The sequence below is a fragment of the Ornithorhynchus anatinus genome, chromosome X1, assembly GCF_004115215.2.
Source record: "Ornithorhynchus anatinus isolate Pmale09 chromosome X1, mOrnAna1.pri.v4, whole genome shotgun sequence".
NCBI lineage: Eukaryota > Metazoa > Chordata > Mammalia > Monotremata > Ornithorhynchidae > Ornithorhynchus > Ornithorhynchus anatinus.
Genome location: NC_041749.1, coordinates 46218603 through 46237511, shown reverse-complemented (window position 1 = coordinate 46237511; position 18909 = coordinate 46218603). Strand labels below are relative to the sequence as shown.

The following is an 18909-nucleotide window of genomic DNA, read 5'->3' as shown; positions in this document are numbered from 1 at the left end:
CCAGCGCTGGGTGGGATCAGGTCTGACAGGATCGGGGGTGGGTCAGTGGTGGTGGCCCTCTGGGATAGAGGAACAGACCACCTCTCTGTGCTGGGCTAGGCAGTAGCCACAGTGTTCCCCAGTTCAGGGGGTTGCCCTGCCCCACCCTGTTGGAGAAGCAGATGGCTTAGTAGCTAGAGCACTGGCCTGAAAGTAAGAAGGTCAGTGGTTCTAATCCTGCCTCTGCCACTTGTCTGCTGTGTGCCCTTGGGTAAGTCACTTAACTTCTCTGGGCCTCAGTTACCTCATTTGTAAATTACAGATCGAAGACTCTGAACCCCATGTGGGACAGGGACTGTGTCCAACCCGATTTGCTTGTATCCACTCCAGGGCTTAGTAATAATGATAATAATGGTATTTGTTAAGCGCTTACTATGTGCCAGGCATTGTACTAAACGCTGGGGTGGACTCAAGAAAATTGGGTTGGACACAGTCCCTGTCCCATGATGGGCTCACAGTCGCAATCCCCATTTTACAGATGAGGGAACTGAGGCAAAGAGAAATGAAGTGATTTGCCCAAGGTCACATAGCAGAGAAGTGGTAGAGCCAGAAATAGAACCCATGACCTTCTGACTCCCATGCCCGTGTTCTATCCACTACGCCAGTAAAGTGTGTGGCATTTAGTAAGCGCTTAACAAAATACCACAATTATTATTATTACTGGGGAGGGGATGAGCCTTTCAGTGTCCGGAGGAGCTCCTGAGGCCCATCGGGGAAAGGAAAAAGTCAAACATGGATTTAATTTTTGTCAGATTTTTTTAAATGAAAAGAAAACAAATACAGTTCCAGCCCATAGCCAGGGAGCAGGTGAACCTGATGCCCACATCTCCTCTGCCGACTCCGGGGCCAGGGCCAGAGGGTATGAAGGTTGGACAGGAGCCTCAGGGGCTTTCCGGCCATAAGGGGAGGGAGAAGAAAGTGTTCCCTGTTCTGAACCTGGTGCTGAGGGTGGGGGGAGACAGACCTCGGTCCCCTTGTCCCCACCAGACCTCTCTGTCCCCTGCAGGGGCGGCCCGATCCCTTCTGAGGAGCCGGGGCAGAGATACTTCGGTTTGGGCCTACCCATCCTGCAGAGGAAAGTCCTAGTGCTAATGTGTGCGTCCATCCCAGGTGGACACTCCGCTCCCCACATACATAGTGGACAGTCCACTCCTCGCATACACAGCCCTTCCCGGATACTGAGCACCCACCTATCCACCCCAGGTCCCCTCCTGCGGAGCTTTACAGAAAACCCCTCCTCCCACTTCCCTGATGCCGCCCCTCTGGTTGGAAGGCTGGGCAACCTAGAAATTTAAGCTTCGAAGGCAGCTGATCAGGAGCCACAGTGTACTGTTTGTTTATCCGATCAGGTCAAAGGACTCTGACTGATTAACGTGAAATGGAGCGAAATGAGCAAATCCGTCATGAAACTCCTATGCAGTTCTCGCATGGGGCACACATGGTTTGCTGCCCTTTCTTTTCATCTCAGGTAGCAATTCTGTCGATTAGTATTACCAATTACTCCTGCTCTAATCCCCATTGTGAAAAGACAGAGGAAACATTTTAAATAGTGGATTTCAGATGGATTTTAGTGATGTCACGTGCATTTTCAATGTAAGAACACATGCCTAGTCCACTTCAAATATTTTGACACTTTTTTATTTTGCTGTAACAGGATTAAGCTTCCATTTGAATAGGCCTGCTTAAAAAGCAATGTGAGAGTATTGAAGGCAGGCATTGTGAGAAATCAATGGCCCACAAGAACCTGTAATTTTCACATGAAGTTGTCGATCTTTATTTAAAGTTTTCATTATTTTAAAAAATTAACAATATTCAATGTTGCTATGGATGGCTATTACTTTGTTAGGTTGTTACATTTCAGTTGTGAGACTATTGAATTTTTCATCATGAAAATTTTTAATTATTTTATTATTCATTCTCCTCTCATTGCACTGATTTTATTACCATGATATTTTTGGTGGAGGTCTAAAAATATCCCCATATGGAAAATAAGCCTAAAGTTTTCTATCATATTAAAACTGAAATTGGTCTGGGAAACTATAAACAGCTCTGATTAGTTTCTCACAGTTTTTTGCACCCTTATCTTTTAGCATATTTGATTACATTGAATGGGATCAATCGATTAATGGTATTTATTGAGCACTTACTACGTGCAGAGCATCTAACTAAACACTTGGGGGAGAAAATAATAATGATATTTGTTAAGGGCCAAGCACTGGGATAGTTGCAAGACAATCAGGTTTACCTCTTTTACATGGGGTTCACATTCTAAGCACTTAACAAATACCATTATTATTCTCCTCCCTCTAGACCATAAGCCTGTTTTGTGGGCAGGGATTGTCTCTCTTTATTGCTGTATTGTACTTTCCAACCATTAGTACAGTGCTCTGCACCCAGTAAGCACTCAATAAACATGATTGAATGAATGAATTCTAGGAGGGAGGGAGAGCAGGGACCTCATCCCTACTTTAGAGATGAGAAAACTAAGGCGTAGAGAAGTGAAGGGACTAGCTCAAGGACACCTATCAAACCTCTAGACCATACTGCCTCTCAGTTTAACATTGCCGAGAGAACTTTACAAGGTATTTGGGTAAGAAACGGAGAAAATTGTATTTAACACACAGGTCTTGCCCTCACGAAATTACCTGTCTAAGGGTAGAGAAATAATTAGCTATATAAGTAATGCTAATATAGAAATATAACATAGTAAACCCTTAACAAATACCATAAAAAAAAGTATCACACACAAGCCATTACCCACAAGCATCACATAGCATAGTGGATAGAGCATGGGCCTGGGAGTCAGAAGGTCATGGGTGCTAATCCCAGCTCTGCCACTTCTCTGCTGTGTGACCTTGGGCAAATCACTTGCCCTATCTGTGCCTCAGTTACCTCATCTATAAAATGGGGATTGAGACTGTGAGCCCCATGTGGGACAGGGACTGTGTCCTACCCGATTTCCTTGTAACTATCCCAGTGGTTAGTAGAGTGCCTGATATAGTAAACACTTAATGAATACCATTATTATTATTATTATTATTATTATTAATAAACTGTGAGATCCAAGAGGGACAGGGACTGTGTCCAACCCAATTTGCTTATATCTACCCCAGCACTTAGTACAGTGCCTGACACATAGTAAGCACTTAAATGCCATAATAATAATAATTATTATTAATAAGCTGTGAGCTCCAAGGGGGACAGGAACTGTCTGAACTGATTACCTTGTATCTACCCCAGCATTTAGTAAAGTACTTGGCACAGAGTAAATGCTTAACAAAATGCCATAAATATTATTATTAGTAGTAGTTGTAGTAGTACTACAGAAAAAAGGCTGACTTTCCTTAAGGGACAGTGAGAAGTAGTAATTTACATGTATTGACCCATTATCAGTTGGTTGTGTTATCAAATTTAAAATCAACTTAACAAGGGCTTTGTTAGGCCTTCCCTGATTAGTCCCTCTTTTCCCCATCCTATTTACCCTCCCTCCTCCATCATCTGTACCCTTGAGCCTGTACCCCTAAGCCTTTTGATACTAACTCCACCCCCAGACCCACAGCACCGATGTACATATATTCTATTACTCTGTCGTTTATCCCTGTCTGTAATTAATAGTGATGATGATGATGATGATGATGATGGCAATAATAGATTTTTTAGCACTTACTATGAGCCAAGCACATACAAGTACACTAAGCAATGGGGTAGATATAAGATGAGAAGCAGCGTGGCGCAGTGGAAAGAGCACGGGCTTTGGAGTCAGGGCTCATGAGTTCAAATCCCAGCTCTGCCACTTGTCAGCTGTGTGACTGTGGGCAAGTCACTTAACTTCTCTGTGCCTCAGTTACCTCATCTGTAAAATGGGAATTAAAACTGTGATCCCCACGTGGGACAATCTGATTCCCCTGTGTCTACCCCAGCGCTTAGAACAGTGCTCTGCACATAGTAAGCGCTTAACAAATACCAACATTATTATTATTATTATTATTATTATTAAGATAATCAGGCTGGACACAGTTGGAAAATTTCTCTTTAATGTCTGTCTCCCACTCAAGACTCTAAGGTCCTTGAGAGAGAGGATCATGTCTGACAAAAGAAAAGCAGCTTGGCCTAGTGGAAAGATCATGGGTCTGGGAGTCATAGGATCTGGGTTCTAATCCCGGATCCTCCACTTGTCAGTTGTGTGACCTTGGGGAAGTCACTTAATTTCTCTGTGGCTCAGTTTCCTCATCTGTAAAATTGGGATTAAATCCTACTCCCTCCTACTTAGACTCTGAGCCCCATGCGCCTGACCTAATTATCTTGTATCTTCCTCAGCACTTAAATGCCCAGGCTAGCACCGGCCGGGGCTTTCAGAGAAAGCGGCTGTGAGGTCCTGTCCTTCTGGGCCTCTTTCTAATTTTTCCAACTTCCTTGAAGGATGGAAGAGGCTCTGCTGTAGGGAAGCTACCTGGGTGGGGGTTAGGGGAAACCCCAGAGGGAGAAAGAGGAGACCAGAATCTCTCATTACAAAGTATAAATGTAAATTTAATTGTTGATGTAAATTCAAACTGTAGCAAACATAAGCCTCTAGATATTGAGTTCCTTGTGGGCAGGGAACATGTTTACCAACTCTGTTATATTGTACTCTTCCAAGTGCTTAGTATGGTGCTTTGCCAACAATAAGCACTCAATAAATATGATTGATTGATAAGGAATTAACTTGTCCCTAGTCAGAGTGTCAGAACATCCCAATAATTCTCCACCCCCTCTCCCAGATCATGGGAACTTTCCACTAAGTCTGTAGTCATCAGAAAGGTCATCACTGTTCACCTGTTACCCTCTGTCCACACAGGAAGGCACAGCATGTTTAGCCCAAAGAGGAAGGCCTTCAGTCCAACTGGGGATGGAGTTGGAGCTCGGCTTCAAGGACTCCAGGCAGCTTGTCCTATTAAGTTTCAGAAAAGAGAAACTGACAGGGAGCATACCGATGGGAGGGAAGCATGGAGAGGGAAGGGTGATGCCATGGAAAGAGTCAGTGGTAGATCTCCCCACAGGAAGGGAAGGTTGACGGGGCTTTTAGCCAAGTCACAAATTAGTTTCTGAGCAAGATTTGGTGGTGGTGGGAAACTTTATTCAAATACCTACTGAAAAGCAATTCAATAGGCCACAATTGCTGAAATTCTTTAGTCAAATGCAGAACATATAACTCAGAAGTCACTGCCAGCTCTATTCTATGATATGGGCGTGTTCTTAAGGAGCAATTTGGGTCATAAAATTATTTTTCTTCCCAATACTTTTTTTATTGGTGAAATATACAATTGGACTAACCTGACTGTCTGCCTCTAGGTAACTCCTTTTATTTTTGGAATACTGGGATTTGGGGTTATTTTTATTTGAAAAAATTGCAACCTGGGAAGTTTATTTAAATAAATTTGAGAACTTTTTCATTCTTGACAGTTCATATCTTTAATAAAGGACCATTTTGAAAGGGGATTGTTAAGTGGAATTATGAACAATGATTCCAATGTAATATTTGAATTCTAGATCTTCAATAATAATGTCCTGTCTGCTCTCTATTGAGAGTCAGTCAGTGATAGTTATTGAATGCCTACTGAGTGCAGAGGACTATTTTAAGTGCTTGCAAGAGTACAATAAAATTAAGTTTGTAGACACAATTCCTGCCCTCAAAGAGGTTGCAGGAGGCAGATATTTAAATAAATTATAAATAGAATTTAAGGCTATGTACCTAAGTGCTGTAGGGTGGGGAGAGTGACAGAGTGCTTAAGAATGATGTGGGGATGGGGTGGGAGAGAATCAAAGGGCATAAGGGGTACAAGACCCAAGTGCATAGGCAGTTCAGAAGGGCAGTCAAATAGTTGTGGAAATAAGAGGATAGTCAGTGGAAGTTTCCTAGAGGAGATGTGGTTTTAGTATGATTTTGAAGACAGGTGGAGTGGGTTCTCCTGCATTCACACCAACACAGCCCCTGTTTTCTCCTAAACACAGACCTCTTCATTCTCAAGGACCCAAGGACAAGTCAACCATCTCCTTGGGGTATCACTGGATTAAGTAGTTATTGCAGTCTTTTATCTCACTACAAAGCTTAAACCTCACTGACCCCATCCATGACCTTTCAACACCTGCTGCCTCCAAACAGCCCATTCCACTCCTCCCCTCCTCCACCGAATGATAATAATAAAAATGGTGTTTGTTAAGTGCTTACTATGTGCCAAGCACTGTTCTAAACTCTGGAGCACTGTTCTAAGCGCTGGAGCACTGTTCAAATCCCTCCACATGCCTTATACCATCCTCACCTGTCCTCCCCTCCCCATCCCTGTAATCCTGTGCCAGCAGCACCCTTCCCCCCCTTCCCCCTGCACTAGTCCCTGGCAATTCACTCCTATCTTACCCCTCCCCACCCCTCATGCTGTCCTCTCCCTCAGAACCACCCCCATATGTGTGGCCTGTGAACCCCCCACTCCTTCATGGGGAAGCTTCCCTTCTTCCTTGACCTGCTCCTAACCCAATCACTGCTCCTCGCCATCACTGAAATCTGGTCTCCCCAGTCGACACGATCTCTCCTGCTGCTGCTGCTGCTGCTATCTCCAGCGGGTTCCTCATCTTCTCCCACTCCCCCAGACTCACTGAGAAAGGAGAAGGTGTTGGCTTCTTTCTCATTCCCCAATGCCGCTTTTGCACCATTCCACCTCCCCATCCCTTTCTTTCCTTTCCTTTGAAGCCCATGTAATCTGCCTCTACCACCCACTCTAGATACTAGTAATGGTAATCTACCGCGCCCCCCAGGTCCCATCTCCAATTTTTTAAATCATTTTGATCCCTTTCTCATATTTCTTCTCTTTTTGATTCTTGGGGACTTCAGTAATAATAATAATAATGATGTTTTGTTAAGCACTTCCTATGTGCCAAGCACTGTACTAAGCGCTGCGGTAGATACAAAGTAATCAGGTTGTCCCATGGGAGGCTCACAGTCTTTATCCCTATTTTACAGATGAAATAACTGAGGCACAGAGAAGTTGAGTGGCTTGCCCAAGGTCACCCAGCAGACAAGTGGCGGACCCTGGATTAGAACCCATGCCCTCTTACTCCCAAGGCCTTGCTCTTGTCATTAAGCCATGCTGCTTCTCTAATAATTATGGCATTTAAGAACTTACTATGTGTCAAGCACTATTCTAAGCTCTGGAGTAGATCAAGGTAATCAGGTTGCCCCACGTGGGGATCACAGTTTTAATTCCCATTTTACAGATGAGGTAACTGAGGCACAGAGAAGTTAAGTGACTTGCCCAAAGTCACACAGCTGACAAGTGGCAGAGCTGGAATTAGAGCCCATGACCTCTGACTTCCAAGCCCATGCTCTTTTCACTAAGCCACACAGTTTCTAAATAACCCACATAGATGTTCCTGATGACCCTTCGGTCGCCCGCTTTCTATCACTCCTCAACTCCACTGACCGTCTACTCCACTCCCTCATCTACTCACCAACTTGGTCACAGGCTCGATCTCATCATCTCTAACCACTGCACAGTCTCCACCCTCACCATCTCTGAAATCCCTCTATCTGTCCACAACTTCCTCACCTGCCTTCTCTCCCACACATTACCTCTGAGCAAATCTGTGCGGTTCCCCCACGGTAACCTCCAATCTTTTGATTTCATACATTGTTCTCAACTTATGCCCCATTTAGCCTCCATACCCAAACTACCTTTCCTTGATGACCAAATTGCCGCTCTCAACACCACCCTCTCTACTGAACTCAACTCACTCCCTACCCTAACCCTTCATAATTCTTGTACCACTAACCCATAGCTCTGGATCACCCTCACAGTCCAACTCCTTTGCTCTTGTGCACGATCCGCTGAGTGTTGCTGGCAGAAATCTAGAAATCAGGACGACTTTGCCCACTTCAAGTTTATTCTTGCATGCTTCAACTCTGCCCTCTCCTCTGCCCAGCAAAATTATTTCTCTGTCCTTATTGACACCCATTCCCATCACCCTTGCCAGTTGTTCCAGACATTTAACTCCCTCCTCAAACCCACGTTGTCTCCCGCTTCCCCTATCACTTGCCCCAGTGACCTGACCACCTACTTTACTGAGAAAATTTACCCTATCTGGTGTGATCTCCCTAAAATCTTCCCTGCCCCACCCAGTCCCTCTTCCCTCCTGCCCCTTGTTCAACGTTCCCATCTTTTCCAGAAGTGTCTCCAGAGATCTTCGGCTTTCTCTCAAAATCCACCCCCTCCCTCTGCCCATCCAACCCCAATCCTTTGCAGTTTATCAAAACATCTGCCCCGCCTTCTTCCCTCCCTAAGTACCATCTTCAACTGTTTGCTCTCCAAGGATTTCTTCCCCACTGCTTTCAAACATGTCCATGTCTCTCCTATTCTAAAAAAACCCTCCCTTAACCTCATGGCTCCTTCAAGTTATCATCCCATCTCCCTCCTACCATTCCTCTCCAAACTCCTTGAATGTGTTATCTACACCCGCTGTCTCAAATGCCTCTCCTCTAATTCTCTCCTTTACCCCCTCCAATCTGGCTTCCATCCCTTCACTCTGCAAAAGCTGCCCTCTCAAAAGTCGCCAATGATCTAATTCTTGCCAAATCCAATGGCCTCTACTCCATCCTAATCCTCCTCGACCTCTCAGCTGCCTTTGACCCTGTCAAGCACCCCCTTCTCTTGGAAACTTTATCCAACCTCGGCTTCCCTGGCTCTCCTCACCTCTTTGGCCATTCATTCTCAGTCTCTTTCACGGGCTCCTCCTCTGCCTCTCAACCCCTAACTGTGGGGCTTCCTCAAGGTTCAGTTCTGGATCCCCTTCTATTAGATTGAACCTCATCCATGTCCCAAATGGGGTTCACAATCTTAATCCCCATTTTACAGATGAGGTACCTGAGGCACAGAGAAGTTAAATGGCTTGCCCAGACAAGTGATGGAGCTGGGATTAGAACCCAGGTTGCTCTGATGCTTAGGCCCATGCTCTATCCACTAGTTTATACTGCTGTGTGACCTTTGGAAAGTTATTTCACTTCTCTGTACCTCAGGTTCCTCAACTCTAAAATGGGAAATTCAATACTTGTCTCCCTCCTGTTTAGACTTTGAGCCCCATGTGGGACAGGGACTGTTTCCTACCTGATTAATGTGTATGTACCCCAGTACTTAGAACAGTACTTGACATGAAGTAAATGCTTAACAAACACAATGATAATAAAACTAGTAATGAATAATAACAATATTAAAGTAAGTAATACTCTTAATCCCTCCCACTCAGTGGTCACCCTCATTTTCTTCACTCCCCTGTTCCTAGGAGTTCTCCTATTCCTCCATACGCCAAAATAAATGCTCCGCCTCATCTTCCCTTCCCCGTGTTCCAGAATTTTTTTTTAACCTCTTCGTCCTGCTCCTTATCATTTCCCAGTCCCATCTAGGACAGGCATCCAGACCTACTGTAAAGCTATTGTCTCTATCCTGCCTCATTCTGTCCCTGTTTCCAGCCCATTGTTGAGACTGGGAAGTTCAGGTGCAGTTTCTGCGGGAATCAGCGGGCAGAGCGTCCTAGATGTGATCATGGCGATCATGGTGTTATACCGGGTACAGGCCTGGGGGAAAGCCTGCCTGTTCTGGCAGTGCTTGTGAGAGGCTTTCAACAGGGACAGGAGCAATTGGAGCAGCTCAGGCTGGGACAGGTGTGTGGTGGAAATTGGTAGGGAGGGGTGGAGGGCAGGATGAGGATAGGGACTGAACTAGGGTTCTTAGCTCTGGTCAAGGGAAGAACAGAATCGGGGCAGGTTAGAAAGGGCAGGAGCTCCCCAGCAGTTTAGCCTGGGCCAGATCCCATCTTTCTCCACCCCTTCTCGGGACACCTCCCTCCTTGGTTGCCTGGCCACTTCTGATGTCTGCTCAGAAACACGTGTGGAAGGGAGAAGATCAAGCTTCAAGTCACTGAAGGGAAAACGTGGGGTGGGGGAGGGGCGAGGGGAGGAAGGAGTGGGAAGGGAATGGAGTCCCCTGTGGCAATTGCATGTGGTGCCAGGAAGAGACATAAAGGTGCCAGGAAGAGACATATATGTTCTGGGTGCCATCATCAATCAGTGCAGGACCTAGCTCAGAAAAGCAGCGTGGCTCAGTGGAAGGAGCACAGGCTTGGGAGTCAGAAGTCATGGTTTCAAATCCCTGTTCAGCTGCTTGTCAGCTGTGTCACTTGGGGCAAGTCACTTAACTTCTCTCTACCTCAGTTACCTCATCTGCAAAATGGGGATTAAAAGTGTGAGCCCCACGTGGGACAACCTAATCACCTTGTATCTTCCCCAGTGCTTAGAACAGTTTTTTGCACATAGTAAGTGCTTAACAAATGCCATTATTATTATTATTTCCCGGTTTTACATCTGGAGGTCTTGTGGAACTGCAGATTTGCTTATGCAAGGATTTTCAGTGGGCGCAGAACTTTTCTCAGTCCCCTTCTCTTCACTACTTACAAATGGCCCGGTGAAATCCCCATTTGGTTATAGTAAAGACATGTCACCCTGGACTTGGGAGAAACATGGAAATAAGGTCATTTCGATATTACAATCATCCGGTGTTCTCATGATCCCTTCATAGTTCCTGCCTCTCAATGAATGACACATCCCCAAAACACTGGAAAAGCCATGATAACCATGATTCTCAGAATGCAACTCTAATATTATTCTTGATCACAAATTAATTGGGACTCCAGTTATTATTTCTATTCAAGACCCAGAATTTGGACAGTGACTGGAGTGTTCTGGAACAATGGAGTCCTGCAGGGCCCTTATCAGTATGCTGTTGGTATCTAGATTTACTATGGACAGGGAATGTGTCTACCAACTTTGTAGTACTCTCCCAAGTGCTTAGTACATTGCTCTGCACACAATGCTTAATAAATACCATTGATTAACTTACCACTCAAAAAAAAAATTGATAGTAGTAGTAATAGGATTTGTTAAGTGCTTACTGTGTGCAGACAATTGTACTAAGTGCTGGAAAAGCAGATATAAGTGGGAATCAGATCACCTATCCCTTGAGGGGCTCACAATCTGGCTTAAAATCTGATGCTGCAGAACATTCCATTCCCCAGGTCTCCAGATGAGTCTTGGTTCCGTGTGTTCTGACTAAATTATCTTTTACTATTTCCAGTTCTCTCACATGAAGTGCTTTGTTTTTTTTAAGATGATATTTGTTAAGCGCTTTCTCCGTGCCAGGCACCATACTAAGCACTGGGGTAGATCAAATCTAATTAGGATGGGCACAGTCCATGTCCCACATGGGGCTCACAATCAAGCCCCATTTTACAGATGAGGTAACTGAGGCACAGAGAAGTGAAGTGATTTGCCAAAGGTCGCATAGCAAAAAAGTGACAGAATCTGGATTAGAACCCAGGTCCTTTTAACTCACAGGCCACTGCTTTATCCACTAGACCATGCTGCTTCTCTTTGTGCCATTAGTAAGAAATATTTTTATTAAATGAGAAATCCGATGGGAAATTACTTTGTAATTTTCTTCAAAACCACTGTCAAGTAGAAAATTTTGGTCCATAGTTAGAGAGGGAGTTCACAGGATTTCAGAATTGGGCCCTTGTCTTGGCTAGGGGCAGTGAAAAGGGCCTGAAAGATGCGATCCAGATTTACATTTGTGGGAGAGAGAGGTCGCTTAGGGGACGTCCAAATTATAGTCCTGATGGATTAGTTTATTTCAATAATCATAAACATTTACTACAGACCGGATATTTGAGTAGTTTATTATGGCTTCTATTAGGACCTAAGAACTGAGAAATTATAATGCAAAGAATGCATAAAATCATTTGAGACAAAGAGACTGATTGGTTGTAGAGAAGTGAAATCACACAGTGAATCACATAATAACCCCAATGGAACGAGATGATAAGGAGAGACTATTAAAAGACTGAATATCAATCATATTGAAGGCTTAATGTGTGCAGGGCACTGTACATTGTTTTTCTAAATGTTTCAAAATGAGAAAGATGACAGTATTTTGCGTCTGTTTCCATTTACAAATTGGGAGTAGGGTCACTGAGGTCACAGTTCTGGATGTGTACATGTGATAGAATCTTAGGATAAACACGCTGCATGGGCAGTAATTGCCCCAGTATTTCTCCCTTCTTGATATTGCCTTTGTACTTCTTGGGCTTGATGTAGAACATCAAAACACAATTACCTAAAATAAAAATGAAAAAACTGAATTTCATATGCTGCCTTAGTGGTTTCAGCATTTGCCCTTAGTATTTCTCATCCTCTATTGTGGGATCTAGAGAGGAAATGAATAAATCCATTAATGTGGTTGGTCAAGTAGAGTTGGAAGGGCATAATAGTTGTCCAGGGGACAGTGATCTTGGCCGTGGAGGCCAGAGTCCACTGATCCCTGCTCCAGTGTAAGGGCGAGCCAGAAAGCTGCATTGTTTTGGGCCTCTTGTTGTGTCATCTCGTTCTTGGATTGGTAATTATACCAGGGCGATGGGAGGGTTCTTTCCTTTTTGAGAGGTGTTGTCTTCGAGGAAACCCTGTACATTGTTGACATGAGGCGGCTGCCAGCAACAGCATTCCTTGGGGATATTGACGTTAAAGTGATGAGGGCATTTCAGTAGTGGTATTAGTGGTCTAGTTCCCTCTAGACTGTAAGCTTTTTGTGAGCAGAAAACATATCCACCAACTCTTGTATTGTACTCTAATAATAATAATTGTAGTATTTGTTAAGCCCTTACTATATGCCCAGCACCATATTAAGCATTGGGGCAGGTTCCCACCTGGGGCTCAGTCTAATTAAGAGGAAGAATAAGTGCTTAGTACAGTGTTCAGCCACTGATTGATTGATGTGTATGGTATTTATTTTTTGCCAACTGGCTGCAACACAATGCACTGAGAATTTCAGGGATAAGGACTTAGTAAAATCACATCTCTTCCAAAAGGCCTTCTCTGGCTAAGCCCTCACTTCCCCTAATCACCCTTCCTTCTGTCTCACCTATGAACTTAGGTCTGTACCTTTTAAACACTTTGATTTTTCACTCCACTCCTACAACACTTTTGTACATATCCATCTGTAATTTATTTTAATGTCTTTCCCCCCATCTAGTCTGTAAACCCCTTGTGGGCAGAGATCACGTTTACCTATTTTATTGTATTGTACTCTCCCAAGTGCTTAGTACAGTGCTCTGTACCCAGTGAGCGCTCAGTAAATGCCACTGATTGATTGGCAGTCTATTTCCTTAAAACACTGATCCATTTGAAACTTATCTAAGGAAAACAGAGTTGAGGGGACACTGGTTTTTCATATTAAGGCTTTGCTGGACCAGAGAAGTGTTGATGGTACATTACAAAAATATAAACATTTTATTCTAGCATCTTCTTTGTAATTCTGTAATAATTATTATTATTGCTGTGAGTTCGAAGTGCTTACTCCCTGCCAAGCATTAGAGTAGATACAGGATAATCAGATCGGACACAGTCACTGCACCAGAAGAGGCTCACAACCTAAGGATAAAGAAGTACAGGAATTTAATGCCCATTTTACAGATGAGGAAACTGAGGCACAGAGTAGATGAATGACTTGCTAAGGGACTCACAGTAGCCAAGTGCAAGAGCCAGGATTAGAAACCAGGTTTTAGGACTCTTTCCAGTATATCACCTTGCTTCTCTTCAGCATATTGTAAATGTGTCCCAGGTTCTTATTCATTCAGTAGTATTTATTGAGCACTTACTATGTGCAGAGCACTGTACTAAGTGCTTGGAATGTTCAAGTCAGCAACAGATCGAGACAATCCCTGCCCAATGACGGGCTCACAGTCTAAATGGGGGAGACAGCAAAGCAAAACAGAACAAAACAAAAGATCATCAAGATTAATAGAACCAAGGAGATATACACCTCATTAACAAAATAAATAAGGTGATATATACAAATGATCACAGTGCTGAGGGGAGGAGAAGGGGGAAGAGCAGAGGGTGGTGGGGGAGAAGAGGGAAAGGGGGGCTCAGTCTGGGAAGGCCTCCTGGAGGAGGTGTGCTCTCAGTAGGGCTTTGAAGAGGGGAAGAGAATTTGGTGGAGGTGAGGAGGGAGGGCATTCCAGGACAATGGTAGGACATGGGCCAGGGGTCGACGTCGGGATAAGCGTGAACGGGGGACAGTGAGGAGGTGAGTGGCAGAGGAGCGGAGTGTACTGGGTGGGCAGTAGAAAGAGAGAAGGAAGGTAAGGTAGGAGGGGGCAAGGTGATGGAGAGATTTGAAGCCAAGAGTGGGGAGTTTTTGTTTCGTGCAGAGGTTGATAGGCAACTAACTACTGGAGGTTTTTGAGGAGGAGAGTGACATGCCCAGAGCGTTTCTGTAGGAAGATGATCCGGGCAGCAGAATGAAGAATATGTGGGGAGAGACAGGAGGAAGGGAGATCAGAGAGGAGGCTGACACAATAATCCAGTCGGGATATTATGAGAGCTTGTACCAGCACGATAGCAGTTTGGATGGAGAGGAAAGGGTGGGTCTTGGCGATATTATGAAAGTGTTGGTGATGGATTGGATGTGTGGGGTGAATGAGAAAGCTGAGTCAAGGATGACACCAAGGTTGCGGGCCTGTGAGACGGGAAGGATGGTAATGCCGTCCACAGTGACCGGGAAGTCGGGGAGAGGACAGAGTTTGGGAGGGAAGATGAGGAGCTCAATTTTAGACATGTTGAGTTTGAGGTGGTGGGCAGACATCCAGGTGGAGACGTCCTGGAGGCAGGAGGAGATACGAGCCTGGAGGGAGGGGGAGAGAACCAGGGAGGAGATGTAGATTTGGGTGTCATCTGCGTAGAAATGATAGTTGAAGCAGTGGGAGCGAATGAGTTCACCAAGGGAGTGGATATAGATGGAGAACAGAAGCGGGCCAAGAACTGACCCTTGAGGAACCCCTACAGTTAGTGGATGGGAGGGGGAGGAGGAGCCCGTGAAGGAGATCAAGAATGAACAGCCAGAAAGATGAGGAGACCCTGGAGAGGATGGAATCCATGAAGCCAAGGTGAGATAAAGTATGGAGGAGAAGGGGATGGTTGACAGTGTCAAAGGGAGCTGAGAGGTCGAGGAGGATTAGGATAGAGTAGGAGCCACTGGATTTGGCAAGGAGGAGGTCATGGGTGACCTTTGAGAGGGTAGTTTCAGTGGAGTGGAGGGGACGGTAGCCAGATCACTTTTGTGAAAGTCCACTCAGTTCTCTTAGGTCTTGGTTGTTCCCTTTCTGAAAACCCTCCATTTAGGAAAATTATCTTTGACTGGCACCACCGGCAAAAGCACAACTTTCTTTTAAAAATCACAATCCAGATAATCTGAGAAGCTATGTGGACTAGTGAAAAGAGCACAGGGCTGGAAGTCAGAGGACCTGCATTCCAATCCCAGCTCTCACAATTTCCTGCTGTGTGTACTTGGGCAAGTCACTTAATTTACCTGTGCCTCAGTTTCCTCATCTGTAAAATGGGGATTCAATAACTGTTCTCCTTCTTAGACTGTGAGCCACATATGGGATAGGGACTTTGCCCATTGTGATTATCTTGTGCCTACCCCAGCACTTAGAAGCAGTTTGGTTTAGTAGAAAGAGCACAGGCTTGGGTGTCAGAGGTCATGCCTTCTAATCCCGGCTCCGCCACTTGTCAGCTGTGTGATTTTGGGCAAGTCACTTAACTTCTTTATGCCCCAGTTATCTCCTCTGTAAAATGGGGATTAAGACTGTGAGCCCCATGTGGGACAACCTGATTACCATGTATCTACCCCAGCACTTAGAATAGCGCTTGACACATAGTAAGTGCTTAACAAATAGTATTATTATTATTATTATTATAACAGTGCTTGGCACATAGTAAACACTTAACCAGTACCATCATTAAAAAATTCCATCTTTAAGTACACTGTCAGAATCAATTCATCATACTTATTGATTGCTCACCATGTGAACAGCACTGTACTAAGTAAGCACTTGGAAGGGTACAGTAGAACAGAAAAGGTAGATATATTCCCTGCCTCTTACAGTCTAGAGTGAGAGCATTCCTAATTACTCAACTGTGTTCTCCTCAAAGTGTATGGTAAAAAACACACATTATGGAAGAATGGGGTTTTTTTTTTCATTGGAATGAGGGTTGTGAAAGGAGGAAAAGCATGTGTGGAACTCCTGAAGCATTACATGGCTCATACGAGGCCTTCAATCAATCAAATCAACTGCATATATCAAGTGCTCGCTGAGCATTCTGGAGAGTTCAATACAGTAGCACAATCCCTGGCTTCAAGGAGGGGGAAACAGACATTAAAACAAATTACACTTGGGGAAATATATTCACCCTCATCCTCTACAGGAAGATGATATTCTATGTTGGTAACCCAGTTCCATACCTCCTCCAGTCATTCGAATTCCATCATCGATGGCATTCCCATTTCCGTATGGTTTGGCTTGACTCTGAATCACTCCTGAGAAAGGGGCAAGCACTGTACTTCCATCCGAGCACAACACGTCCACGCCTTTGTGAACCCTTTTACCTCTGAAACACCAAGAGTCATTACAGCCAGTTCTCTAATTAGAGTTTTGGTTTCTAAGAATTAGACTTTCAGGGTAATGGGGATTTTGTAGAGTGCATGACATATAGGAGGAAATACAATGTTTAGTGGTTTGGACTATACAATGGGAACTCAGAGTTCTGAATCGTGTGATTTCAATATAGTTGTGTGTGTGGTGGACAATGGGCATTTTTAGACATTCGGCAACACCCATTAGGTGTATTCTGGGTACATGGCGTGACCTAGGGAGGGAAGGGCAGAGGTCCAGAACAAAGAAAAGCATGGTTCCTGCACCAGGAGTAATAGTAGTCATCATCATTATTGAGTGCCCACTCAATAATGCAATGCACTGTAAGAAACGCTTGAGAAAATACAGGCAGAACACGAGACTCATTCCCTGTCCACAAGTAGCTTAAGTTCTACTGAGGAATATGGGCAAAACAATATTTACAAATACAACAATCACAATAAATGACTGGAAAATTGATTATAAATCATATGGTAGCCTAGCACACAGTACCTTGGAGCTCCATAAGATCCACTGCCATACTTATCATTGCCCCTGATTTTGTTCTGAGGCCTGCCGGCACATAAATGGTTCCATTTTGCCGCCCACACTAAAAGGGAAGCAGAGTTGTGAATGCAGTTGGTTTCTCCTTCTCCTCCTCCTATGCCCACCACCATCATTCCATCATTCAAAGACCACTGGACCCCACTATCTGAAAGCCAGAGGATATCGTTAAGAGCTTCCTATGTGTCAACCACTGTTCTAGGTGCTGGGGTAGATACAACGTAATCCCTTAATCAGGTTGGAGACAGTCCCTGTCCCACATGGAGCTCACAGTCTAATTAGGTAGGGGAACAGGGATCGAATCCTCATTTTAAAGATGAGGAAATTGAGGCAGAGAAGAGTTAAGTCAATTGCCCAAGGTGGCTTAGCAGACAAGTGGTGGAGCTGGAATTGGAACCCAGGTTCTCTGACTCTCAGGCCTATGCTCTTTCCACTAGATCCCACTGCTTCTCACTGCACTTCCTCTCCTCCAGGTTCTTTCCTGACCTTTACAATCCAGTTACCTCCTCTTTCACTCCACTGAGACCTCCCTCTCCAAGGTCACATCAATGGGCTAGTTCTTTCTCCAAATCTGTCCTTCTCCTGTTTGACCTCTCAGCTGGCCTGGACACTTGCAAAAATGACATTAAAGCTTTTAACTCTACAAACATGCATGTCTGACTGGTTGTAAAATCATGAGAAAGCTTCTGAATTTGACTTACCAGTTGAAATCAAGGCAGCCAGCAGGAACAATTTTCCCCAGAACATTTTGTATTGGTTTTCACAGTATCTTCGCTCCCTGTGGCTGGTCTCTTGAACCTTTATAGAGAGTGCCACCTCAGGATCAATAAGAGTTTCCAGCCAATCTGGATACAGGAAAATGAGGCGTTCAAGGTAAACGAGGTCAGTCTTCCAGACTCAGAAACTGAAGGCAGAACAAGCTGTTGCTTTATTTGCTTGCCTCTGTTTGTAATAGCAAAGGCAGTAAGAAGATTAGGAGATAGAAGAGTTGGAAAGAGTACTAGGAAGTTCATCTGAGTTAGGGGCAAAGATCCTCATGTTTGGGGAATTCCCCAACATTGATAACTTTAGAGGAGGCTTTCCAAAGTGATTAACCCCTTTCTCAATTATCCTAAGGCTCGACTTCATCTGTGATAACAAAGTGGGGTGGGGGAGTGGACGAGGCAGGGTGGGACCAGATCCTGATCCCCCATCACAACCTCCCACCACAACCACCACCACCACCACCACAGAGGCAGAAAATACCTTATGATCAAGGCCATATTAACTCACGTTTGGACCATGGGATCTAAAGTATGACCCTTGGTGACATCGTTACAGTGCAACCAACCAGATGGGCAGAAGAGTTATAGGGGAGCAGTGGGTGTCTTTGGCAGGAGCATCCAGGGACTGGAGGCCTTTTGTGTGGAAGGTGGAGAGCAGAAGCAGGAGAACAGAAGGAGGAAGCAGGGCTCATGAGCCCTGAGGAAGACCTCCGCCTTGACCAATCCCTGTTCCTGATGCTCCTCTCTTGCCCACCACCTCTCCATCCATCGCCCTGAAGTTCTTCCTATAGCCAAAGTGGCTGTTGGCAGGGGAAGGGAGGAGAGGAAAGGGTGAAGCGAGGAGGAGGAAGAGGGTGGGAGTTCTTCTGTCCTCCCAGTCATAGAGACACCCAGCACTGGAGCACCATCCTGACAGGGAACACACATATCGCCTGCACACAAGTGTCACCTCTAAAACCCTTAAATATCAAATACACTCTTCCCCTTTCTACTCACAATG

General features: G+C 44.8%; 1 protein-coding gene across 1 annotated transcript; it reads right to left on the bottom strand.

The window, feature by feature from the left end:
• Positions 1-11765: 11765 nt before the first annotated feature.
• On the bottom strand, positions 11766-17948 carry LECT2 (leukocyte cell derived chemotaxin 2). The gene is made up of 4 exons (XM_029049975.2): positions 17847-17948; positions 17095-17191; positions 16413-16558; positions 11766-12227 (listed from the first exon to the last, which is right to left on the bottom strand). The coding sequence occupies exons 1-4, from the start codon at positions 17890-17892 to the stop codon at positions 12061-12063; spliced, it is 456 nt and encodes a 151-aa protein (XP_028905808.1). The 5' UTR covers positions 17893-17948; the 3' UTR covers positions 11766-12060.
• Positions 17949-18909: the final 961 nt, after the last annotated feature.